The following is a 26,687-nucleotide window of genomic DNA, read 5'->3' as shown; positions in this document are numbered from 1 at the left end:
CCCTCTTCCTGATATGAGCCTGCTCGGGGGGAAGACCCCAGGGGGACTCTCAGGCCTGAGAGTTGGGCCCTGGCTCCTGGGGCCTGGCCTCTGTCCACACCCTCCTCTCCTCCAAATTACCATCACCCCCCAGCCTGGTTTTCACAACTACCGCTCAGAACAGAAAGCGGGGGGAGCCCGGGGGCGGACCGGCCTCACCGTAGACCCCAGCCAGCGCCTGCACTCTAGCGGGGACGCCCAGCCTGCACTCAGACACGCACACGTGGTAACAAGGACCACCTCCCACTCCCCCCACCCCAGCACTCGCCTCACCTTCTTCCTCTGCTCCTTCTGCCTCTCACGGAACTCCTCCAGGCTCCGCAGCTCCTCCCGCAGGGCCAGGGCCAGCTGGATGTGGGAGCTGCCCACGTTCTCCATTTCTGCGGGCAGAGTAAGGTCATCAGTCCCCCGTGTCAGACCTGATGGGCCCCAGCTACTCACACGCTCGCCCCTGCCTGGGCCAGCCCAGCCCCAACCCCAGCTCGTCTCCGTCAGCCCCAAGTCCTCCACCAGCCTCGCAGCCCTGTGCACAGCCTGAGCGCCCCACTCCCAGCCAGAATCCATCCATCTCCGTCTGCGGGGGTCTGGTGTTCCCGGAAGGTCCTGTCACCCTGCAGCCTGTAATGCAGGACAGGTGGGACTTACGCTGCTTCAGGGAGTCAAAGGAGGCCCTCAGGGAGCTGCAAAGAGAAAGGCCAGGGTCAGCAGGACGGCACAGCGGAACCTGAAGTCCTGGCTGGGCCGAGGGACTTTTATTTTGGTGGGAGAGCCATAGGTCACTCACTCAGATCTAGACCCAAAGGACCCTCTAGCCAGACCACGATCACCCACTCAGAGCCCCAGCTGGGATTTCTGGACGCAAAGCTTTTTGGAAATTATGCAGCTATCAAACCTCCCACTGCGGCAGGCCCTCCCTCCCCGCCTCCTACAGCCCCTTCCCCAACAGGCTTCTTCCTTCTTTAGGATGAGCTGAAGCAGGAGAGGGCGGGTTCGGACCTGGCAAATAGCCCAAGGACGTTTTGGAGGGAGCTGGATGGGGGCTGTAATTGGACGGAGGGTGGTGAGCAGGGCAGAGGAGCAGGAGGGGAGATGTGGGGGCCTCGGGACAGGATGCATAAGGTATACAGGGGAGGACAGTGTGAGGCTGAGTGGCTGGGTGGACAGGTGGCACCTCTGAGAGGGCGCCCAGGAGGGAAGGTGGAGAGCTGACTTCAGGGTGCACTGAACTTGGGGTGCCTGAGAGAACCCAGCAGGATGAGTCAGGAGGCAACAGGGTAGCCAGTCTGAAGCAGAGATGCAGGCACTGTCCCCTCCAGGGAGAGCGGGAAGGGGCTGGCACTGGGCAGGGGTAGGGGGTGATGCCCGAGGCTAGAGTTGCCAGATGGAGCAAGTAAAATACAGGACACCCAGTTAAGTTCGAATTTCAGATAAGCAACAAACATTTTTTGAGTACAAGCATGCCCCATGTAATATTTGGAACATACATGTTTAAAATATTTGTTGTTTATCTGGAATTCAAATTAAACAGGACATTCTGTATTTTATCTGGTGCTCCTGCTGAGGGGGCTCTTCCCAGGCCACGAACAGAGCTGAGGCCTGAGCAAAGATGTCGGAGCCCCCCGGGACCCCGTCCCGCCTACTGCAGACAGGTGAGGGGTACCACGAGGCACGGCGGTCTCTGGGTCAGAACAGCACTGATGGGGAAAGGGCCTCTCCCAGCCCATCAGCTCTTCAAGGCAGGGGCCTCCCAGAGGGGTAAGCTCTCTGCTCCCGCAGAGGCGGGAGGTGACTTGGATCTCAGCCCAGGAAACCAGCAGGACCTGGGCAGGGTCTTCCTGCTCTGGACTCCCACCTGCTTTAGAAGCAGACCCTGGAGCCAGACAGCCTGGGTTCAGTCCAAGCTGTGGCACTCACTCTCTATGTGACCTTGGGCAAGTTACCCAGCCTCTCTTTGTCTCGGTTCCCCCTTCTGCAAAATGAGGTTAATAATAGTGCAAATGGAGTGGTTGGGAGGAGTAAATGAATTTATACGTATAAGGCACTTTCATTAGGACCTGGTACAAAGCAGGTGCTTTATAAAGTTGCTGCCTCCTCTGGGCCCACGTCTGCATGCCCCCACCAGTCTAGGGGGTGCCCCCAGCTCCTGAATCTGACCTGAGCTGTACCTCCAAAGTGTCCCACCTAAGAGCTTACTGGGTACCTCCTCTTATCAGAATTCACCTTCAGGTAGGGGGTCCCCTTGAAGGTGTTTGTAGCCCCTTAACCAAGCCCCTTAAAATACACTGTGGCTCCTCAGGCATCCTGGGTGGTTGGGGGGGCACAGTCAATCGAGGCAGATATGGAAACTGAGGCCAGAGCATGGCCAGCCTTGCTGGAGTCAGACAGAGGCAGTGGAGAGGCAGCCTGTCACTGGCGGCATCCTTAGGCCGTCCTGGAGTGGGGCGAGGTTGGGGCGCCCAGCCGGCTCTCGGCTCTCATCCAGTCTCTCTGCAGAGCGGCACGCCCGCCCCCTGGTGGCCATATGGCTGCATGACACCCAGCGAGACAGCCCGGCCCACCCACCTGCAACTCCCGCGGTCCTTGAGAGAGAGGCTTCACAGAGGGCTCCCTCCTCCCGTGGGACAGCTGGGGAACCTGAAGCCATGGCCATGGAGGAAGAGCAGGCCAGCAGCATCAGCATCACCTGGGCCTTTGTTAGAAACGCAAATTCTCAGGCTCCACCCCAGTCTCCTGAAGCAGAAGCTCGGGGGTGGGGCCTGGCCCACTGTTTTAACTTGCCTCCAGGTGCTGCTGATGGAGGTTCCAGCCTGAGCTTAAATTACTTAATCCTCACAGCTCTTCCAGGCAGGGAGGGCACCATCATTATCCCCATTTTACAGATGAGAAAAACAAGGGTCGGAGAGGTTAAGAAACTGACCATGGTCACACAACTGGTGAGAGGAGGAACCAGGTGGGACTCTGCTTCTCACCAGAGGAAGGAGAGGGGTGGTGGCCATGGTGACCTGACATGCCCTGGTCGAGGAGGGGAGAGGTCAGGACTTTCCGACAGGTGACGCCTTGCCAGTGGTTACGCCTCCAATCCCTCTCCTTCCCTACACACTCTCCTGCCTTGGTCTCCCCCTTCATGGTTAGGGCTTCTCCAGGCCCAGCATGGCCCCTTTTCCCCACCATCCCTCACCCACAACACGACCACATCCCACCCAGACCCCGCAGAGCTCGTGGCCTGCACACTCACTGCCTGCCCCTCACCTCCTTTGGTCTCTCGCATCTCACAGACACCTCAGACTCAGTGTCTGAGATGGACTCAGTGCCCCCAGAAACCTGCTCCTTCTGCAGGTCTCCCTTCTCAGCAAACGCAACACCAGGGCTCCTGGTTATGCACACCAGAAACCTGGGAGCTGCCCTCGGCTCCACCCGCCTCCCCCTGCATTACCTTCCCTTCCACCTCCCAAATCACCTACCCGTCCACCTCTCACTGCCACCACCCTGGCCCCTGGCCCACCATCTCCATCCCTCCAGCTTCACTTACCACCTGTTAGCCCTGTTCTCTGCCCCAGTCACTTGGCCACCCACCAGTTCCTGCTATATGCCATGTTCCTTTTTACCTCAAGGCCTTTGAACATGCTAATTCCCTATGTGCAGCATCTGGCCTGGCTTCCTCTTCTGTCCCTTCTGAGCACTTGTCCTGTTGTCATCTTGGGTTGATACATTGAGTGTCTGTTACCCGACTGAACTGTGAGCCCATTGAACAGGGGCAATGCCTGGTTCTCCTCCACATTGTCTGCAGGCTCACAGCCCAGAACAACAAACTCAGCACTCCTAAATACCAAGGCCTTTCTCCACCCTCCTGGGCCCAGGGACTCAGGCCCTTCCTCCCAGGCCCAAGGTGGCTGTAAGGAATCACAGCCTCCTGGGGCAGCTGGTCCTTCCTCGCTGCTATCCCTACCGCTACACACCTTGGATGCTGGGAGCCCCTGCCTGAGTTTACAGCACTGCACTGGGACAGTCCTGATGGTGACAGAGTCTATGCTCACTTCAGGCTCCTGTTTGCACCCATGAGCTTGCTGTTCCTTGGGGGCTGCAAGGATGAGGGTGCTCGGTCTGCTCGGGACAGGGGAGCAGGACTGCAGGCTCTGACTGCTCCAGGTCCCCCACCCACTCACCTCTGGGCAGCAGACCTTTCTGCTCCTTCAGGCCATCATAGTTCCACTCACAAAGCAGGGCCCAGGACATCACCTCTCTCTCTCAGCCAGACTTTCAAGGAGACAGCCCCAGCTGTATTGTGGGGAGACCTCAACTTTTCCTGGGACCAGAGGGAGCCCATTGTGGGTTGACAAACTCTTCCCAGGAAATGGCCTTAAACTCTGATCCTGTGGGGCATTTGGGGACCATCTGAAATCTTTCTCTGCCCCACGAAATTCAGAAAAGATGATTTCTCTTAGCTTTTCTATCATTCCTGGGTTCCTCCCCGTTGCCACTCAGGGAAACTGTCACCAAGGTTTCCCGGAGCTCTCCTCTACTGTGTCTCCATCACATGTCAAGGATGGGGACCCCATGCAGGCCTCTGCCCTCGGTTGTCAGTCACCAGCATCCTCATGTGTAACTCATCCTGTTGCCCTTTTCGACTTGACTCTCAGCCTGGAACTCTGTCTCAGTCTGAATTTCCAGTGTGAACATCTCCTGTACTGCATCCCCAGCCTGTGACATGCGTCACTTCCCTGTCTCTGTGGTGGCATCCCCACCTCCCGCCAGCCCACCTGCTGGCCAAAAGGCTCCTGCTCACAGGAGATGGCTCCTCTCACCTCCCTGTGCTGTAGGCTGGGCCTGGAGTATGCTGGCCTCCGGGAAGCCCTGATGGGAACAGGCCCTTCTCTCTCCCCACAGCATCCTCAGGGATATCTTTACTCTCTGAGCTCAGAGGAGGAGAGATCATGAAACCAAAATCTCTTCGGACAGGAAAACACAGCGTTTTCGGCTGAGACAAGCAGGAGTGAAACGGGTGGGAAGGTGTGATGATTCAAAACCTTGCCCTCCTGGGGGCTGCCCTCGCTGGCGGTGACCACAGAGATGTTCGCAGGAAGCTGGCCCAGCCCTGCTGCCTCGATTCCCCCTCAGTTCCTGCACACACCCCCAGGCAGCTTCCGGAGCCCACGGCCCTCAGCGCCCTACCTGGGGCAGGATGAATCAGACGGGGAGGTGACAGCTGTCTGAGGGAGGTGGGACTTCTGCCAGGCCTTACAGGGGAGAAACAGGGGCGACAGCCAGAGCAAAGGCCCAGAGGTGGGAAGGAAGAGTCAAGGTGAGCTTTCTGTGAGGCTGGATGTGTGGTTTAGGTGGTATCAGTAAGCCCCTGCACCCACATAGTGTCTTTAAAATGCATTGAAAGGGCTTGTGGGGATCCCTGGAGCTGGCGACCAGGTCTTACCTGCGTGTTCTCCGCTGCCAGCACCCAGAGGATGGTTGCTGAGTTAACATGTGGAGGAGGAGACCGCTAAAAAATCACTTGAAGGTGGGAGTAACCTCTCACCGTATGTGGCTGAGTCTCTGGCCTTCTGGCCTGTCTGAGGTCAGGGAGGGACAAAAATGCTGCATCTCCAGGCAGCGGGGGTGGGGAGGCCTGCTCTGCCCTCTCAGCTCTCACCAGGCTGTTTCCGGGGTCACTTAACCCCTTAGCTTTTGTCCTCCTCGTTCGCCCCATCCAGCCTGTGCACCACCCCCCCCGCCCTCTGCCAACCCTCCCAGAGGCTGCTAATGAGCAGCCCATGGGACGGGGGGCGCTCCCCGCAACCAGCAGATGGGCCCCAGAGGATGAGCTGCCAACCCCCATGCAGAACAGCCAGGCTAGCTTTGCCACGTGCCTGCCCTGAACACATCCAAGGCTCCATGGCGACAAGCAAGCGACCCATCTTGTCACGGCTGCCACTCACTGTACCCACAAGGAGCCCTCCAGGCTGGTGTGGGAGGGGGCAACCTGGTCTAGGCCGAGACCCTGACAGGCAGGCAAGGCTGGAGTGTCTGGGAGAGCTTCCTGGAGGAGGCAGACCATGAGAGGGCCCTGAAGGGAGGTTCTAACGCAAAGGTCTGGGGACAAGAGTGAAGTTGCCCTCAGTGTGCGAGACCCTGGCTTCTGGACAGTGGGGCCTCTATCTTACCTTATTTCAAAAATGTAGACTCCCCTCGCCTCGGCCTAGGGCATGGCACAGTGTAGGCTCGGATGGATGATGGATGCTTGGCCCACGGCTGACAGTCTCATCAAGCTCAGTACAAGTCACGTGGGTCAACAGAGGTACTTATTAAGCATCTACTGTGTACCGCCCACTGAGTTAGGGGTACGGCCTTGGGAAGGCAGCCAGGGAGCTGGTACTGTTTGACTCCTACCTGTCCTTCACTGGCTCTGAGTGTGCCCTGAGCGTTCCCAGCTCCAGCCTTTGCCAGGCGCCTGGCAGGAAGGCGCCTCCCCTTCCTCTCCACCTCTCCCAGGAGGTACCCTCCCCAGCCTACCCCGCTCTGACCTGCTGCTCTGTCCGCCTCTGCTCGATGGGAAACTTGGGGCAGTGCTGGTGCGCACGCGCCACTCTGGCCTATCCTGGAGCCTGCGTGGCTGGGTGGCGGGGCCCCCAGGGGTTTTGTTCCTGCCTGTCCTGCTGCTGGTTAGGCTGAGCCTGGGGGCCTGGCACTCCCAGCCTAGGCTCCAGCTCTTTCCAGGTAGGATGGAGGCTGCCCCTCCAGGGATTCCAGCTCTCTGGGCCAGGGAGGGGCCGGGGCCTCAAAAGAAATAGTCTAGGCTGGCCAGTCAGGCTCCTCAGCCTCAAACTCAGCAGGGTGACCCCAATCTACCTGACTTACGGAGGGGCCTGCATGATCGTAAAGACCCCGGCTATTTATGGACCATCACTGTGGCTCGGCGCACCCTGCTTGACGTTCTGACTGTCCAAAGCAACTCTTGGGTTTGACTGTGCCCTTTCATAGCCTAGGACCTAGGACCCAGAGAGGGGAAGAGCCCACCCCCAGTCACACAGCATACAGGGCAGGGCACACTCTGCCTCTCCGGGCCTCCTATAACCACACAGGGAGTCAGGGCTGCCCAGAGACTCGCCCTGGCCGCTTCATAGTTCTAAAAATGGTCAAGATACCATATGCTCACCGCCCTTCCCACTGCCCACCTGGCTCCACTCTCATTTTATCCTCATCCTCAGTGGCCTCTCCCTCCCTGCTGGAAGTCCCCATGACTCACAGCCCCCTGAGTGTGCCTCACATAGCCTGCCTCCAGCCTGGCCTCCGCCACAGCCCTGCCTGGAGCGCCCTCTCCATTTCCCTCCGGGAGGTCTCCTCTCTTCCCAGGAAAGTTCTCCCTTTTCAGCAGGCCTGGGAGGCCAGGAGGCGGGCAGGGACCCCTCCCAGATCATACTCCCATGATATCACGCCCTACGCAGGAAGACGAAGATGGTCCCCCCAGACCTGCATCTTATTCCTTACCATGTCCTGAGCTCACCCCTGGACCCAGCCTCTGCCCTGCCCTATTTAACTGCACAGCAGCCCACTGGTGTGGACAGATGAAAACCAAGTCAGAGAAGTTCAGTGACTTGCCCACAGTCACACAGCTCACAAAGGCCAGGCAAGGACTAGAGCGCATGCATTCTTACTCCTAGAGCTGCAGTCACACTTTCTGGTCCAATGCAGGACCCCTGGGCACTGAGCATTCACCTCCCCTGGCTCTCACGCCACTTTTCAATCTTGCTCTAGCCCTCCCCAAGTTTTCTCAAGGTCCAGGACAGAAGCAGGAACCAGCCAGGGCCCCCTGTGTCTTTAGAAGACTTAGAGAGTGCTGTATATTCGGACACTCAGATGAGTGGACCCAGTTCCCAGCTTTGGAACTGACAAGCTTGGGGCGCTTTTCCGTGGGCAGAGCCAGACACTCACCTGCCCGACCTCCGGGGGAGCAGGAGCAAGGGCCATGGGCTGCTGTGGCAGCCGCAGGCTGGGGTCAGGTCTCGGTGCTCCCGGGTAGGAGAAGGGCTTATTAAAGCCCTTCCAGGACTTGGAGCCCAGTGCTCTGCCCCTCAGCCTGGCTCAGTCCTCACCCAGTGTGGGGAGGGTCTGCACCTTCCAAGCAGCCCCTCCACTCCACTGTTAGAAAGTTCTCCTTAACTGCCCTCAGATCATCACTCCTTCCCCATCTGCACCCTCTCGTCACAGCCTGTGCACGGAGGCCCAGGCCCCAGGGCCAGAGAAGCCCAGCTGTTTCATGGTGGCAACTGCCCTCACCACCTCCTGTCCTGAGCCGAGCTCTGGACTTGCATTAGCCTCCGAGGAAGGGTGCGCTATTATCCTGTTCACTGATGAGGAAACGGAGGCACAGAGAGTGTCAGTGACCTCCCCCCAACCAAGGTCACACAGCTAACGGGTGAGGAGCTGACGGCCCTGCCTCTGGCCACACCTCCCTCCTTGAAGCCCAGCTGAGCCCACACTGCAGGGGGCTTGGGGGGCCGGTGGGAGGCTGTCACCTGCCTCTCAGGACTTGGATGGAGGCCCCCCAGGTGGAGGCGGGCTGTGCTACAGGTGCCGAGGACAGATGGCCTTCGTCCCCTGCCCGGGGCCTTGGCACTCAGATTCTGCCTTTTCTCCCACACACAGAACCTGACCTCACCCAGAATGCCTGAAAGCCACGAGAGCTGCCCTCCAGGCACCTGCCCTGGGAGCCACCAGACCCTCGCTGGCCCTTCCGGTCCAACCCACACCCGGCAAAGCAGGAGGGAGCCTCTTACTTGATCTCCGTCTGGCCACCTGCCTTCCGGGCGATCTGCACCAGCTCCTTCCCGTACCGCTCCTCCGCCTGCGCCCTGCAACAACATCAGTGACATCCGTGGGCTGCGTCTCCTCCACCTCTGCCTCCCACGAGCTCACTCGCTCCACCTCTGGGGACCTCCTTGAGAAAGTTAAGCCGCCAGTCCTTCCTCTAAATCAATGACGGCCAAGTACAGGCACATCTGGGGGGACTTCAGGTTATTTGTCCATCTGGGGGAGGCCCAGGTTGGGAAGGACGCAAGAGTTACACACCTGACCTGTTAGAGCAGGGTACCCCGCCGCAGCTCGGCTGGGATCGGGGCTCAGCCACTTCCGAGGAGCTGGGTGGAGGCTGCCTCCCTCCCGCCTGGCCCTCCCGCGCTCACCTCTGCCTCAGCAGCTCCTCCACATCCTTGCACATCTTCCTGCCGTCCAGCAGCCGCTGCAGCAGCACCTCGTAGCCCGTGTGGGCGGTGAAGTCCCTGCACTGGAACACAGGGCAGAGGGGCATGTGAGGACCGCAGGACAGAGAGCTACGTGGGTTGAGGAGCACTGCGTGCAGCCTGGCCAGAACCCCTCTCACCGCCTCCAGGGAAAGTCCCCCTCCAGCCTCCGAGACCTGGCCTCCCCGTCTGCCTCCATCTCCCTCATTCAAGAACAAGCTCTTGGGACTTAGGACCTGGCTTCACACAAGCACACAGTAGGCCCCCCATCGGTGGAGGCACCAGGTGTGGCGGTGGGCCCCACAGGGCGTCAGAGCTCACAGCCCAGGACACGGGAACCCTCACCTAAGACGCCCTGGGAGCGGCCCCCACCGAGGCCCCATGAGGACAGCCTTGTGGGGCACCTGGTGCCGCCCACTCCTTCACCCCAATAACCATGTTATCTCTGGTGTCCACGCGAGCAAACTGAGGCACTGACGGGTGAAAGTGTGCCCAGGCTGATTCAGTTTGAAAGTGGCAGGCCTGGTGTTGAACCCAGGCCGTCTGGCTGGGGTCCGCGCCTCTCACCTCTTCACTCTACAGCCTCTGCGGTGATGGCAGCAATTGTTTCCTGACCACCAGCTGTCTGCCAGCTGCTACCCCGGGCTCACCGCGGGGGCTCAAATGATCACCTGCTCCCCCCTGGTGAGGTGGGCATCGCGGGTGACTTCAGTCAGGACCAGGGCACACCTTAACACACACCTGGGACACACCTAGCACCCCTAGGACACCCAGCACACCCTAGGTCCAGCTCTTAGCCAGGACAGTGGGGAGGGGGCACTGTGGAGAATTCTCCAGGACACAGCTGCCTCTCTGCCGCCCAGCACGTGCTCAGCCTGCCCTGTGTCCAGGACATACCCTTCTCCTCTCTCACCCCTAGAGTGGATTCTGAGCTGGTGGTGCAGGAAGTTGGGGGAGGGAGGTAGGACTTAAGGACCATGAGGGGACAGAGGGTCTCCTAGGACGTCCCCAGTCTAGAGAGTGGGTCCTGGGGCCATGCAGCACCCCCAGCTCTCCCCAGGCACTGCACATGAGGCTGACTGCCAGGGGTGGGTGATGGAGCCTGAGAGGGGGTGAAACGTGGTGCTGAGAACTGGGGCTCCTGTGTCCCAGCCTGGTTCCCACATCCATTCTTGAGGAAGGACCCCACCCCAGCCGGGTGCTTGGCCAGGCAACTGCAAATTGGGTTAAGCTCCAAGATTCAGCGCCTAGTCTGTCTTCTTTTCCATCCCCACAAAGTGCCAAAAGCCTCAGAGAGTAGGGAAAGGACCTCTCGCTTCCCTGACACATCATAGCCCTACCTCAGAGCGTAGAGAATCAGCGGGGCGTTCCCAAGGCCACACGCACTCGGAGGAGGCAGGTCTAACCCGCCTTAGTCAGGAGCGGGTGACGCTCCTTTCCCTGCCCCACGCCTCCCCGCAAATACTGTGTTGTGGGTGGGCGGGGAGAGGCAGAGGAGGAGTCTAAATTAAGGAGAGCTTCCTGCAGGAAGAGGCATTTGAACCCGGTTCTCGGAAGAGAAGATGTTGTTCTTCAAGGTCTAAGGAGAACCAGGTGTGGTAGAGAAGGGCAGGGATACCACAAATTGCCTCAGATGGTCGCATGCCAGGCTCAGCACACCCTCAGCAAAATAAGAAGAGTGGCCTCTTCAGGCCTGTCGGATACTTATGACCCCAAGCTCATCCTCTCCCCTATAAGCACTTCTAGAAGCTCCTGAGACTCAGGCTTAGCCGCCCACAGGGTAACAAACAGGCTTGGGCCTGGGCTGGCTACTCAGGGCCCCAGCAGGAGGATGCAACTCCCCAACCCTTGCAGGCCTGTCCACCCAGGGTCCAGGCGGGTGTGCCTGGGCCAAGCTTCCATTTCTGTGGCTTTTGTGGGCCACTTGCCTATTAACCAGCCAGCAGACCATGGCTTCCTGCCCGTCAGCTCTGCCCTCCCTCCGGGCCCCCAGGACAGAAGCCGGCAGCAGCCAGGGAGGAAAATGAATCTGGAGCCTCAGCCTCCAGCTCTCTCCCACTGAGTGGGTCACTCTGAGCTGGACACCAGCATTCAGGGACGAATCCCCTAGACCACCAGAACGGGGAAGCATCCTGTCCTGTGCTCCTCCATCCCTGGGGAAACGGAGGCCCAGGGAAGGGACGGACCTGCCTGAGGTCCCACAAGTAGAGGCAGGACAAGGATGAGGACTTACAGGGCACCTGCTCTTACTCCACAATGCCTCCCCTGGTGCGGGGAACAGCTGCAGGGAAATGCTGACCGGAGCCCACCCCTGCCTCAGACCCTCTGCTCTTCCCTCCCAGCCCCACGCCCAGCCCCGACCCTCTAGGGGAACCCTTGTCCTTATTGAGACCCCCAGAGTGGAAAGAGAAGCAAAACCAAACCTACATTGGCCATTCTGGAGGAGGTGGCAGGCAGAGGGGCCCCAGGAGCGCAAGTCCCCAGAGCACACAGCAGGGTCGAGAATCTGGTCTCTGCTGTCTAGTCCCTGCTCAGAGCCACTGTGGTGCCAGCAAGGGCTTTGGCAAAGAGCGCTGCCGTCACAAGTGACTAGCCTGTTCCAAGGAAGTGCCTGACTCCCTGAGGGTTGCTCCCTCCCAGCCTGCACTCTCCCCCTCCCCCACCCCAGCCTCCTCCTCCAGGCACCGGTTCTGACTCATGGCCCAGGGCTGGGCAGAGTCGAGTTCAGGAAGCTGCTGAGGAAATGAACCAACCAATCATTCAGTTAATCAATCAGTCCTGCACACTCACTGTCCAATGCCCATCACCGGAGTCCCCTGCTCCAGGGGGCCCACACTGGCCCTCCCTCCCTGCACCTCCCCAGCTCCACCCTCTAGTATCAAGGGCCTCCTATCAGTCCCCTCATTTACAGGCTCAGGTTGACATCTCCACAATGCAGAAGCGCCCAGAAGGCAGGGCCTCCCACCTCCTTCTGTCCATTAGCAGCCTGTCATCTGAGACCTGCCCATGGCCTTGCCCTCTGTGAAATCACCATTTATTGAGTCCACCTGCCACACACCATGCCAAGACCATCATAGCCATTTTCTTATTGAAAACACCACACACACAGGGAGGTCAGGACGGTGACCAGGCCAAGGGAGGGAAGTGACTGCTCAAGGTCACTCAGCTGGTAAAGGCCAGAATCTGGGCCTGTCTGCAAACCCACATCCCCACATCAGTCATTCAATAGCCAGCCCAGCAACTCTTCCATTTTAAAAAGTCAAAAAATGATTTTAAAAAGTTTTGGAAATGATTACTCAAATTCTCTCTGCATCAAATCAAAGCTGTTTCGGTCCAACATCCAGTTACCATGGATTCACAGAGGCCGGCTCTGTGCCCAGGCTGGGTCAGAGGAGCGCTGCCCTGGAGAAGGGTGGAGCTGGCTCTGCAGACGTGGGGCTGGGAGCCAGCAAGTAGCCCGAAGCCCCGCCCCCGCCATGTGGCACCTAGGGCGACCCACCCTGGGGTAGGGTGCCAGGTGGCAGGCAGGTGCAGACCCCTCCTTTGGGAGACCCCCCTCAAGCCAGATGTGGGACCCCAGGCCTTGCCATCCACGCTGTATGGCCACTCTGGGCCTCCCTTTCCCCTTGGAGGGGTCAGATCGGAGCTGCAGGAGGAGGTGCTCAGGAGAGCTCTGACAGGACAAAGAGCACCCCTGCCTCAGCCTCCAGGCCATGCAGGGGAAACCTGGGCACCCAGTCCTGCCAGGGGACATCCCAGCTGCTCCCTTCTCTGGGTGCTCTGGGCGTGAGCCGCAGACCAGGCCCTGCTGTGGCCCCACTGGGTGGGTAGAGAAGCAGCCTTTGTGCCCACTGCCACTTCCCCCTTTTCGTACCAATAGCACTCTTGGTGGCTCCATGGGCTAGACCACAGAGACCAGGAAACTGAGCAAGCCACTTCCCTTCTTGGGACCTGGTTTCTTCATTGAGGAGGTGAGGGCAGAGGCCAGCCTCTCCTGGCCCTACAGCCCATCCCACTAAGGCACAGCCCCATCAGGGCAGACTGGCTGCCAAGCCGGGGGCTGGGGGCCCAGGCCTGTCTGAGAGACTGGACAGAGTTCAGCAGACCAGACACAGATTCACAACCCACCTGTGGACCTGGTCATTCTCAGCCTCTCCTTCCCTCATTGTTCCCACCACCTAGGGGTGATCTGAGAATTCAAGGAAGTAATGTACACAGGAGGAGTGAACACAAGATCCCAGCTTGCCCTGAGCAGGGAACGGGGCTCAGGATCATTACCCACACTTGACAGGTGAGAAAAACGGAATGCAGAGAGGTGACCTAACCTGCCAGGGGCCTGTAGGGCACAGCTGGGATTTGAACTCAGTTCTCCCAGGCCAGATCCTACCGAGGTAGCCACGAGAGGAAGAGCTGACCTGTGGGCCTCTGCCACCTGCTGCACCATCACCAGGGGACGAAGACGTTTCACCTGCTTACAGCTACTGACCGCACCAGAGGATGGAGACCTCAGAAGCAGCAGGGGAGGGGAGGGCACGGCAGGTGCAGAGACCCCCATCGTAGGCTTCCCATCACAGGCGAAGCGGGGAGACTGGGAAGCTTTCGACTGAACAAGAGAGTGAGATTCTGATATTAGGTTGAACTCAAGAAACTGAGACCTGAAAAGGAACAAACACTCTAACGTGCCCAGCGGTTAGGACAAGAGAACTATCAGTGGCTTTGGAAGGTGGAAGAAAAAAAATTAAGTTTCCAGTTTGCAGCCTACCAAGTCGAGAAGCCGTTCTGTAAAATGTTCAGCATTCTTGTCAAGAACCTTCCTAAAGACTGACATGTTCTCTGGTGGATAAACTCTTTTTCTTTTTCTTTTTTTTAACTTTTTAAATCATCTTTTATTGGTGGGAGAGGAGACAACAGGGAGACTGGACTCGCTCCCTCCATCTCAGGAAGCCCCAGAAGCCAAGGATGCGGATCTTGAACAACGGTTACAGGCCGCACAGCGCGCGGGCTGCTTGGCCCTCTCCTCTCTCGCTGCAGCTTAACAGCAGGGACCTCTGCGGCCAGCGTGCCTGGTGTGGCTTGTTTACTAGCCACTGGTCTACTGTTGCTTGTCTGCTGTAGCCTGAGAAACCAAACTACTGGGATACACACCCGAGGTAGTGGGCACTGAGCTCTGGAGAAGGCAGCCCCCTTGAAGGCAGAACGTGGGTCTGTTTGCCTGCAAGTGCCCAGTGCCCAGTGCCTGCACAGCCACGCTCAGCAAATACACTGGACAAAGGCTAAAGAAGCATCTCAAGGAGGCCCTCTCTGAGCTGGACGTGGCTTCATGACAGCTGGCTCCTAAGCTGCCCCATGCAGAAGACCATTTGCTTGTAATTCAATGACTCATTACCCAGCCCCTTTAAATAAGCCAGACTTTAACACCATTGTACAGATAAGGAAACAGGCTCAGAGAGGATAAGTCAATGAGTAGCAGGTGGGCTCTTTCCACAGATCACAGCTATTACCCCACAGTGGGGCTCATCTCCACCATCACTGGTGGATAAATTGAGGAAAAGCAAAGGACCAAATATCCATATATGGATGGATGGACGAATGGATGCACGCATGGATGAATGACAAGAGACTTCGATGAACAAGCTGGTTGCTTACCCAGAGCACCCCAGGAGGAGGGGTGGGTAAAGAGAGGGTCCCAAGCCACAGCTCCGAGGAACCTTTGAGGAATGCAGTCACTAGCAGACCTTTGTGGGTTATCAGGAGCAGAGGGAGCGTCTGTGGCTCGTGTCCCCAGAGGCTCAGCCAGGACTCATGAGGGTAGAGACAGAGAGGCCAACTCCAGATCTGTACAAGGAATGGCTTTCCCAGAGCCCAAGTGGCCCCAGATATGGAACACAGGTGAGCTGCTTTGATGTGGGGAGAGCACCCCACCGCCAGGGTCTGTAAGCAGGTTAGGGATTCCACAGAGTGGACCCGAGCCTCAGACGATGTGCTGAACCAGGTGTTCTGGGTCCCCGAAGCAAGGATTCATAAGCAGATAAATGTGGGGTGATTTACAGCTTTTCTAAGATGGCCCAGGATAGGTGTCAGGGAGAGAGCCAAGGAGGCAGACAAACTTACTTTGAAAGAACAAGAAGCACATTGCATATGGTCAGATTAGCTCCTCTGGGTTCCACTGGGCTGACAGGAGACTGGGATCAGAAGTGCGTGTCCAGAGGGCTCTAGCTCTCCACTGAGCCCCAGTCTGTGGCCCCCCCGGGGCCTCACAGGGCCCCTCGCCTGATCAGTCCCGCAGGTTGGGCCCCTGAGGTGTCTGGGCCCTTGAGCTGGGGCCCAGCTGGGAACCTGAAGGTGGCTGATGGTCACTCTGCAGCCCTCCTCTTCAGCTGGGGGCTCTGTCAGAGCCCTGAAAATGTGCAGGGCCTCCCGAGAATCCGAGAATCCAACATAGCTGGGTGTGGAGGGCGGGGAACAACGCAAGCCCCAGAAGGGGACTGTTGTGCATGCGGGGGGCCTCTTATCTGAGCGATAGTGACCACAGGAGGATGCGACGGGTTATGTAAGTTGTCCAGGCTCCAAAAGCAGTTGTGTGGGCGTGCCTGGCTTCCGACTTGGCTGTTTTAAATAGGCCTCCTCCATCGCAGGAAGGAAAGGCTTCCTTTACCACACTCCCTCCCCATTTCTGTGAAGTACTGATCATTTCCCCTCCACTCTCTCAAGTCTTAAAGGCCCAGCTCGGTCCCTTACTTCTTCCTCCTGCTTTGTGAAACCAAAACGTGCAGAAGTTAGCACAAGGGGCAGGGCAGGGAGTGAACACAAGTCTAGGCAGAGGCCTGGAGGTCAGGGTGAGACCCTCGGGTTTAGGAGAGTGAAGTCTGATGCTCAGAGCTGTGAGCGGCTAGCTGCCCGGTGGAAAGGCAGCAGCGAGGGGTCTGAAGAGGTAGCCTGAGGCCAGATGGGAAGAGCCCTGAGTCAGGCAGAGCAAGTTGGGGGAACTTCCCAGCAGGGATGCGGAACCAGAGCCAGGTTCCAAGTTCAGGGGAAGGGAGCAGGATGGGTGGGATGTGGACAGCTCGAGGCCAGAGTCCTCGATGTCTCTAATTCTCAGAGAAGCCTGCAATGTCAGGACTGCACACTCACTGACCCATGTCACCGGTGAGCCACTGAGGCTCAGCAAGGTGAGGGGCCTGCCCAGGTCACACAGCTCCTCTGTAGCTCTGCCACCAAGCTGATCTGGCAGAGGGGGTTGCTCGGATCCAGCAGTGGGCGGGGCAGGAGGCAGATGCCAGTGGCCCAGGGTGAGGACAAGTGGGGAAGGTTGGTTGATGGAGGGAAGGAGGGAGCTGAGCTGCCTCAGAACCCTGAGCCCGAAGAGATGCTGAGCCCGCTGACAGGGACAGGCACTGACCATCCCCTGCACGTGGTCAGCCACACAGGGCTCCTCACTGCATGGGCTCTAGCTTGTGAGTGACCAGCAAAGGACTGGGGACTGGGGACTGGGACCAGTGGTCCGGGAGGTGTCCCTGCACATACCCTTCCCCAAGTATCACCCCTTCCACACCTGCCAGGGGACGCCCCATGGGAAAACCTCCCAGGAGGAAGTCCAGGTCGCGGTGGGGGTGGGGCAAGAGCTCAGGCACTGGGTTCTAGTCCCACCCAGTCCCATGCACACAGACAGTGTTACCTCACCACCTGTGCACAGATTCCCTCCTCTGTAAAATGAGTGTGAACATACCACCCACCTCCCAGGGCCTCTGGGGACTAAAAGGAACAACATACGTAGGAGCCCGACAAAGGGTGCCCTGACGCTTAATGAGCTCCTGGAAGGTGGGGGCCGCGGTGATTAGTGCATAGTAATAAAAGTAAACCAGGAAAGGAAATAAAAAAGGAGAGCAAAAAAGGTTCTGTAACATGGACAGAGAATACAGACTTGTGGTTACCAGGGGGGTAGAGGGTGGGAAGGAATAGACTGGGATAAAAAAAAAAAAAGGTTCTGTAAAACTGTAAAACTCTTAAAACATAGGAGAAAAGTTTCAAGACATTGGATTTGGCGCTGACTTCTTGAATATGACACCAAAAGTACAGACAACAAAAGAAAAAAATAGCTAAGTTAGACTTTATCAAAATGAAAAACTTCTTGTGCATTGAAGGACAATATCGAGCGAGTGGAAAGACAATCCACAGATCAGCAGAAAATATTTGCAAATCACATATATGATAAAGGATTAATATCCAGAATATATAAAGAACTCTTACAACTGATCAGCAAAAGGACAAACAACCCAATTCAAAAGTAGGCAAAGAAATAGACATTTCTCTAAATTAGAAATACAAATGGCCAATAAGCATATACGAAGATGCTCAACATCTTTCGTCGTTAGGGGAATACAAATCAAAACCCCAGTACGATATCACTTCATGCCTATTAGGATGGCTGTGGTTGTCGGGGAAAAAAAAACAGAAAATAACAAGTGTTGGCAAAGATGTGGAGTTATCAGCATCCTCGTGCATTTTTGATGGGAAGAGTTTAGCAGTTATTCAACATGCTAAACATAGGATTACCATATGATCCACTCCTAGGTATGTACCCAAAAGAACTGAAAGCAGAGATTCAAACCATGTTCATAGCAGCATCGTTCACAATACTCAAAAGGAAGAAACAACCCAAGAACCCAATAAAAGATGAATGGATAAACAAAATGAGGTATATACACAAGATGAAGTATTATTCAGCCATAAAAAGGAACGAAGTTCTGATATTTGGTAAAACACAGATGAGACCTACAGACCTTATTTGACCCTATTTGTGGAAAAAGGACAAATATTGTCTGATTCTCCTTAGATGTGGTCTGCAGCAGAGGCAGATTCACAGAGACAGCAGGTGGAGTAGGAGATGAGAGGAGGAGACAGGGAGTTATTCAAGGGGTACAGAATTTCTGTTTGGGATGATGAAAAAGTTCTGGAAAGATGGTTGTACAACATTATGAAAGTACTGATGCCAATTAATTGCACACTTAAAAATGGCAAATTTTATGTTACACATATTTACGACAAAAAAGTATAAGATTATAAGACTTAAAAAAAACAACAAACCTCTACCCTCTACTCATTCACAAGTGAGTCAAATGAGGTCACATAACTGATACAAGCCAGACAGATGTCCTGACCAGCAACGGCAATGCATCCTGCACCACCAGACATCCACACCAATGGTTCTCAGCCCGGGCTGTGCTTTGGAAACACTGGAGAACTTTGAAAACATCGCTCCCCAACCTTGAGATCTGCATGTAATTAACAGGGGCCACGGTCCGGGAACTGGGATTTTTGAGAACTACAGTCCTGTAAGATCCAGCTCACGTATCTGATCTTATCTCCAACTGCTGTCCGTCCTCGTCACTCTGCCCCGGCCACACAGGCCTCCTTGCCCCTCGAGCACGTCCAGCGCTCTCCCGACTCAGCCTGTCGCCCCCTCTCATCCTCCCCAGTATGGCTCAGCTTCTGCTTGCTGTTTCTGCAGTTGGGAAGCCCTGATCCCATCCAGCTGCCCCATCCCTACCCTGGCATGTTCTGGAGCTCTGGTGGACACTTCCTGTTGCCCAATAGTGGGCGGCCTGTCAACACCAGTGGAAGGGGCTGTCACTCGCCTGCCTGCTCTGACACCCGCTGTTGAGGGTGCCAGGTCTCAGCAAAACACCACACGTTCCCACCAACGCCAAAGGCTCTCTGACCCAGGCATAGCCCGTCAGCCACAGAGTCCATCTGGGTGGCACCCCCAGGCCCACATCCCCTCTATGACCCGGGTGCTATTTCCTCATGTCACTCAAAGCCATAGGAATGACTCTCTAATGGTGGAATTTAATATGCAATGGTGAACAGAGTTGGGGAGGCATTCTGGGACTAGAAGGACCCACATAGGGGGCTCACCATGTAGGTGCCTATCCAATTAGAAGCCTGGATCCCTCGAGATCGGTCCCTGGTCTGCTAACTCCCGATGCTGAGCAGCAGAATGTGGCCCCTTAGCACAGCCTTGAACCTCTGCACCTTCAAAGACTGTATCTTAGGTGAGAATTGCTCTGACATCCTACAGATGAGGAAACTAAGGTTCAGAGAAGGGAAAGGATTCTCCAAGCCCCTCCCAGCAAGTGAGGGTGGAGGATAGGGGAAGATTCAAAGAGGCCTGACCCCTTCTGAGCCTTGAGGCCAGGAAGTGACTAAGCCTGTGACTGAGGGACCTTCTGGAGGTAACCCCGCAGGGAGCCCTGCCAGGGCAGCCCCAAGGGCACAGGGTACCACTCTCTCTTGCTGGAAATGAGACAGTTTCAGTTTCTACAACAAGTTCCCTCCATCATGTGGTTTGTAGCTTCAGCCAGGCTCTGGGCAAGGCAGGTGGGCAGGCATCCCACCCACAGCTTGTGGCCTCCAGGCCCTTTTGCATGAGTGGAAACATCCCATCACTGGAGAGGGTGAAAAAAGGAAGAAAGCATCTCTTCCTCCACTCAAGGCCGGCCAAGACCTTTCACAACCCAGCTGGGGCCTTCCCTTCCTACCAGTCACCCCACACAGTCCTCTGGGCCAGGAAACCATGTTCCAAGCCCTCTGTGCCTACTTCCCCTTCCCCTTGCCTGAGCCAGACCTTCCACCTGGAGGGCCTTTCCCCTCCTGCCACTTCCCAAATCCCCACCTGCCCTTCCAAGCCCAAGCAGGGCCTTCCCTCTCCAGGAGCTGGCACCCCCAGCTGTGTGTAGTGCCGGCAGCAGCCAGGAAAAGTCCCTGAGCTCCTGGGAACTGGAGTACAAAGAGGGTCACTGAGAAGCAGATCTTGTCTCCCACCAAGAATAAAATCAAAGGTGTGGGTTCTGTTCTTGACCCAGGGCACTACAGCCAGGAAATCCTACAGGCGAGCATCTGCAGGCATCGCAAAAGCAGAGCAGGCACAACCAGAAAGCTCTGCAGCCCCCTGTCACCATCAGACAACCGGCCGCATCCTGCGGACCAGGCGCAGAGGGACCAAGTTCTCAGGTCCCAGGGGGCACACGTACCACAAAGGGCACAGAGTCTGTGGAAGAATTAATGCTCTCAAACCACAAATGTTGCCTAAAAACACCATCTCAGCCTTGAAAACAGGAATTGCTTCATTTTGTTTTTAAATATTTTCCTTTTAATGGCATACATAATCTGTGATCACTTGCAGAAAATTATGGAGAGAAATATCACCTGACTTCCCAAACCATAGAAACCAACGTTAACATATAGGGAGCCACCCTTTCATCTTACAGGAATTAGAATTGAACCAACAGCTTGCCAGTCTCCTTGGATTCCGGGGCAGGATGTGCTGGGGTCTGACAGACCTAGGTGGGCTTCCCTGCTCTGCCCTGGACATGTGATCATGAACTAGGCCCCTGACCTGCCCATGCCTCCGTGCTGGGGATAGGAGGTCACTGGCAAGTCCTTCCCTGCAGGGTGGGTTTGGGGACACGCGTGGAGTGACTGTCACAATGCCTGGTGCAAAACAGGCACTGAACAAACGCATTGCCCCTGCTCCTCTGGGGATGACGTAAGTAGCTCGGACTCAGAAAAAAATCTTCACAGAATAGGAAATAAATGTCCCCTTTATCATTTTTGATTGTGTAATTTAATTTTTCAGTAAGTAACACATTTACGTGGTTCGAAAATCAACCACCAGAAAAAAAACACAGTGAACACACTGCCTGCCACCGATCAGTCTTTTCTCTCGCCCCCTCAAAGGTCGTCACTTTAGTTAGTTCTCTGTGACTCACCCCAGAGATGCTCGTTGCTAGCACAAGCCTACACCAATATAAACGCTTATCTCCCCAAATTTTCACAACAGGTCATATTCCAGACACATCGTTTGGCTCTGTGCTTTTCATACAAAACACTACGTCTTAAAGAGCTTTGCAACAAGTACAGAAAGAGAGTCCATCCTCATTCCTTCCGACAGCCAAGGACTCCCTTTCCCGCCTCTCACCTTTAAAATCCCCTGTTGTTCTGGAGGACACCCTCCTCGGCCTTCAAGGCTACAGGGGCCTTCCATGCTGCAAGTGCGCCCACAAAGTCCGAGTGGGGTTGGGGTCCAGACCTCCTAGCCCCTTCCAGGCCACCCTGCTCCCTCCTTCCTGCATGAAAATGCTCCCCCCAGCCAGAGGACTATGAGGGGTCCCCAAACAGCTGCTAGTGCCAAGTGCCAGAGAACTGGCCCCACTCCCACCCAGGAATGCCTTCTCTTTGGGGAAGTTACCCAAAAAAGTAGTCCTCAAGCGCAAAACCTGGATACACAAAGACCTTCCCGTTGCATCACTGTCCAGAATACTAAATAATTGGCAGGAACCTAAATGTCCAACAACAGGGGGTTGGATAAATAAATCACAGCATGTCTACCAAAGCCTCGAGCTGGAGGACCATGCAGTCATTAACAACAGTGTCTTGAAGACAAGAAACGCACACCCACATCCACGCATATTCAAAACAGAGTTCTGTTGAAAAGAGGGAGGTCCCTCTCAGTCTCATGCTCTGCAGCCTCCTCAATGGGGAACCTCAAAGTGTCAGAACTGGGAAGGGGAAGAGGTAGCTGATCTAACGCATGGGGGAGGGGCGGGCCCAGCCTCAGCCCCTTCTGTCTCTGGTGAGTCATTCTCCTGACCCAGGCAAGTGGTACCTCCTTCTGTCCTCTGTCTATTGGGGAGCTCAGCTCCTCCCAGCTTGGCACAGAGGTTTCAGGATGAAGCTGGAGCCCAGAGTCAAAGGGGAGAGATGCGACCTCAGGTCACAGGGAGAGCTCAGGCCTGTTCTTTCCGTCTCCCTTGACGGCCCCCCGGCCCAAAAGGAGTGCGGTGTGAGAGGTAGTATTTGTGGCTCTTACTCTTCCTTTTAACAAGCCTAAAAGGGACAGGTTGTAAACCTCAATGAAACCTGGTCCAGAACTCAGTTTTCTCTCTTATAAAGTAATATCCAGTGACTTCCTTGCAAAGACGGTTGGATAACAGGTCTGGGAGGCAGTGAGAGGGGAAGGTGCAGCTCTGAGCATCTCTCTGGGTGTACCCCACGCCTGGCTCCATCATCAGGGAACCTCAGTCTCCAGCACTGGATGTGACTTCCTCAAGGGCAAGACAGTCTCATTCATCTGATTGGATGTGGGAGTGAGGCTCAGAGGCTCAGTTCAGACTACCTGGTAGAGAACCCTGCTCCACAAATTTCTGTAGAATGCAACTAAAGTGAAATGAAGGAGAAGATGGATTCAGGAAGGCAGTGCGACCATGGAGGCATTCACTGTTTGGTCACTTACTCTATAAACATTGACTGAACACAGATCCCACATGCCAGCCCAGAGCTGAGGATGCAGACAGGTGTTTCTTGCAACCCACTTTGGCTCCTGCTGGGAGCAGAGCCACTGGCAAGGAAAGCTGTGTGTACTGAAGAAGGGCGGAACCCTGCATCCTCTGGGCCTCTGTGACCCTCTGGCTCAGTGCTGAGTCAAGTTATATGAGCTCGAAGGCCCTTTCAGCTCAGGCACCTGGTGTTCTCAGCCTCAGTCTTGTCTCACTGACAGGCCCTGTGCTGAGGCTCAGCCACAAACTTCCTGCAAAGCTGTGATGCTCTTTTATCACTCTGTGTGTAGAACAGAAATCAAATTATCCTTCTCTCCCCCTGTGGCTGGCCTGCCCCCGCCTCACTCCCACAGCAGCCTGCATATGACTGTGCTGATGAAGATACAGGCAGGCTATAAATACAGACCGTGTGGCCACACTGACAAAATTGCAAATATAGGCTTACTGAGGGACAGGACTGGCCAGCTCCCGCGCTGACTGTTCCCACCACTCCGAACCGCTCTGCTTTTTAGCTTTTTTTTTTGTCTCCCCTCTTGCTATCAGGCAAGCTACCTCTAACAGTTCAGGTCCACCAATACCTGTCAGTTACCACCTGTACATCAGATTCCATGTAGATCCCGACTATTGGCTGCATCTAGAGGTGAAAGAACCACATGGCCAAGCTTGTTAAAATTGTGGGTAGAATCAGAGTTCATACGTCATGACTAAAAGTTACGGGGCATCTCGTATGAATAAGGATGCAAGCGTTAATGCAAGCTCTTAGCTCCTCAGAAACCGCTTTTGTTTCCCTCCTTACAATGAGCTGGCGCCGGAAACAGGGCTGGCTGTCACCTGTGTTCTGGACGGTTGAGGTTGCCAGGTAACTGCAGTGCTGTGGTAGAGATACGAGCCTTCTAGTTCAGGGGCTTCCTTCCACTAAAGACTCCATTTTCAAACAGTGTGCTGCCAAGCTGCAGGGTTCAATGGCATTGTGTGGGCTGCGGGAGGGGGAGGCTGGGCCCTGTCCCTAACGCTCCCACGTGGGGCTTTTAGATCATTATGTCTTTTCCATTTTACAGATTTGTCAGAAAATTGGGCTTCAAAAGACCTCTATCCACCTCATCTGATCATCTTACTTCTCTGGGAGGTGGGGAGGACAGAGTTTTTCCCTCCTTCACTAACGTGGCCCGAAGACCCAGAGATTGTCAGTGTTGATAGAGGAGTGATGAAGGACCGGGTGGGAGCTCAGACCCTGGGGCCAACGCGGTTTCATGCCAGCCATGTGACCTTGGGCAAGTGACTTAGCCTCTCTGTGCCTCAGCCTCCTCCTGCGAACAATAGGATAACAGCAGCATATCTACGAACTAGGTTTGAATGAGTGAGAGACACACAGCCCTGAACACAGCACACCTTTAGTGCTCAGTGACTATTCGTTGTCCTCATGGGCTGGGCCAGGCTGAGTGTCCGGGAGACGTGTTAGAATTCAGAGCCCTGGAGGCAGTGATGCTGACCCTGACTTTCTGGGACCTCTGCCCAGGCTCAGTGTGAGAGGGTCCCACTGGCCACTTCTCCCCGCCTCTGCTCCAGCCTTCCTTAGGGAAGCGGCCCCCTCCTCCCAGGCCCAGGGAGCGAGCAGCGGAGGAGAGGAGGCCCCAGCCGTCCTCGAAGCCCGTGGCAGCTCAGAGGTGGGGCAAGCACTGGGCGTGGGCGGGGTGCCGCGCAGGAAGCTGCCACAGGTGGGCTGCGATCTTGCTGCTGCTACCACACCCTGCTCCTTCGTGTACCATCCCCTGCTGCCAGGATTCTGCCTTAGGGCTGCTCCTTGGCCAGCTCTGTCCTAGGGAAGGTGGATGCAGCGGCCCTGGGCTGGGACAGCTGTCTTGGAGCTGAGATAAGGCGTCCTGGCCTGCCTTGGGTTAGGATTTTCAGGCTCCATCCTTGACCCAATTTTGTACTCCAGGTGATGTGCTGACTCACTGTCTCACGCCACTGCAAGCACCTGCCCCTCGAGTGGGGCCCCAGCTGCCAACCTGGTGCTTGGAATGGGCCAAGCCTGGTCTGCCTCCCTTGGCTTCTCTGGGCTGGCCCCACCCCCTCTTTGTAGCGATGGGGAAATGGAGGCCCAGAGAGGCACAAGGTGTCCTCTGCAGGCCACCTGCCCACTGTGCGGTCAGAGCAAGCGGGAAACAAGCCACTTATGCTGGCCAGGAGCCCCAAGCAGAGCGTGGCGTGGAAAGGAAGGAAGACCTGGCTCATTAGCTTTCGTCCTCTTGGCTGGAAGCCCCAGGAAAGGGCCCAGCTGTCAGCTGAGGCTGTGCTGACTGAGAAAAGAGCCAGGGGGGCTCAGGGCAGGCTTCACGACAGCCACATCCCCCAGCTTCAACCAGAGAGGTCTCAGCTTTTCCCTGTGAGCCACTGGGGACAGCAAGAGTTTCAGGAGTAGAGAGGAGGGTTGAGACAGCTGGGAAAATGCTGGCGGGAACGGGGGTCCCAACCGGGCTCGCAGGCTGCGTGGCCTGGGCCCAGCAGCTTCACTCCCATGCGCCGGCTGGGCGCTGGGGTTTCACAGGAGCAAAGACTTCATTTACACGTGTGCTGAATTTAAGAAAGCAAGCAAGGAATTGCCTAGCCCTGTTGCCTCCTCAAAGGACTCCTAAGTTCTACAAGGAAGAGGAGTTGGGTGAGGGGAGGAGGGGTCCCACTTGGCGCGCCCACACGGGGCTGGGGGGCTTGGATAGGTCAGTTCACCTTGTTTAGTCCTCCCATTCAGTTGCTATGTTTATTAATATTTATCACCACTATAGAGATGGAGAAAAATGAAGCTCAGAGAGGTAAAATGACTTGTCCAGCCTTTACACAGCAAAGCCAAGATCCAAATTCAAGTTTTTCTAGTCCCCAGATCTGTGACCCCCTCCCTCCTTTGCCTCACATGAACTCCTCAAGCTCCACCATCTATCAGATGCTCCTAAAAAGATTCCGCTGTGGGGAGAGGGTCTCTCGGGGGGAAAATCAGCCCTGAGAGCATAGAAGACCTCTCTCTCACTGTATTGAAGTTTGCAGAGAAATCAGTACCCCAGACTGAGGGCCCCCTTCCTCTTTCAACTCAGAAGCAGCCCAGGTCACCTCCATGACAATGAAGACCAAAAATCAACCACTGTTTTTAGGAGAGGACCCCCTGTCTTGGAGCCGCACCCCCACCAAATGCCCCAGGGAAATGTCAGCTTCCCCACCTCCCCGGGGCTCACCCTACTTGTTCAAACCCACAGCTGTCTTCACTCACCCAAAAGGCATCTTTGAACTGAAGCTGGGGCATCATCCTCAGCGACTGCCACGGCAAAGCTTGCTCTCCTGCCACAGACAGGGCTGAACAAGGGCCAGGAGCCAGGCGCACCGTCCCAGTCCCGGCAGGGCTGGCCCAGGGCCCCCCTCCCCGGCCGGCGCCGTCTGCGGCGTCTCAGAAGGCAGCTGTAAGCCAGAGACAAGCTGCCGGAGGGAGGAAAAAGGCTCAACCTGTTTTGCTTGGGGCTAGAATCAGCAGCAAAATGAGGAAGGAGTGGTGCCCAATGATGGGAGGGCGGGTCCCAGTGTCCGGGCCGGCCCCTCGCCAGCCCCACGGAGATGGAGGACACAGACCAGGCTGCAGCGGAGAGAGCAGGGGTGCCAGCCCCGGGGCCGAGGCAGCGGCCAGCGGGAGAGGCAGGCTGGGGCACGCGCCACCGGGCAGGCAGCCCGAGGCCTCCCACAGGAAGGTTTGTGCAACCTCCCCGGGGCAGGCTGCAGGGCTGTCGCCCCACAGGAAGTGGAGCCTCTGGGCCCCCCTGTGCGGCCCCGCCTGCCACCTGCCACCCTGCTTCTCGCCTCCACTTGCCCCCTTCCTGGCCACCCTCAGAGGCCACAAACTTAGGGAGCCTGTGACCTGCTGAGACTGTGGGCAAGGAGTGGGGCAGGAAGCCAGGTGTGGTCGCCCACCACCTCTGCCCCACCCCAGTCAGGCCAGACTCTCCACTCCTCTCCAGTGACCATTCAGGGGCAGGAGAGGCTCACCCAAGCCTGGGACATCATGAGACTGCGGGTGTGCGTCACCCCAGTCCACGCCCTGCCCTCAAGG

General features: G+C 56.4%; 1 protein-coding gene across 4 annotated transcripts in view; it reads right to left on the bottom strand.

Annotated features, from left to right (window-relative positions):
* Nucleotides 1–26,375, bottom strand: part of PSTPIP1 (proline-serine-threonine phosphatase interacting protein 1) — a 36,412-nt gene extending 10,037 nt beyond the window's left edge. Inside the window, exons 1-5 of one of the 4 annotated variants that reach the window (XM_015243142.3) lie at nt 25,860–26,375; nt 9,210–9,310; nt 8,805–8,879; nt 685–719; nt 313–419 (exon numbers count right to left, since the gene is read on the bottom strand). In XM_015243142.3, the coding sequence (XP_015098628.1) occupies nt 313–419; nt 685–719; nt 8,805–8,879; nt 9,210–9,310; nt 25,860–25,895 (354 nt within the window). In that variant the 5' untranslated portion in view covers nt 25,896–26,375. Of the gene's footprint in view, nt 1–312; nt 420–684; nt 720–8,804; nt 8,880–9,209; nt 9,311–11,693; nt 11,718–15,377; nt 15,688–25,859 lie in introns of those variants that run through there. The other 3 variants (XM_006208768.3, XM_072950941.1, XM_031691716.2) reach the window with 3 other exon arrangements.
* Between the last annotated feature and the right edge of the window lie 312 nt (nt 26,376–26,687).

This window comes from Vicugna pacos, chromosome 27, assembly GCF_048564905.1.
Source record: "Vicugna pacos chromosome 27, VicPac4, whole genome shotgun sequence".
NCBI classification, from domain to species: domain Eukaryota; kingdom Metazoa; phylum Chordata; class Mammalia; order Artiodactyla; family Camelidae; genus Vicugna; species Vicugna pacos.
Note: the sequence above shows the minus strand (reverse complement) of the source record. Positions and strands in the feature narration are given on the sequence as shown.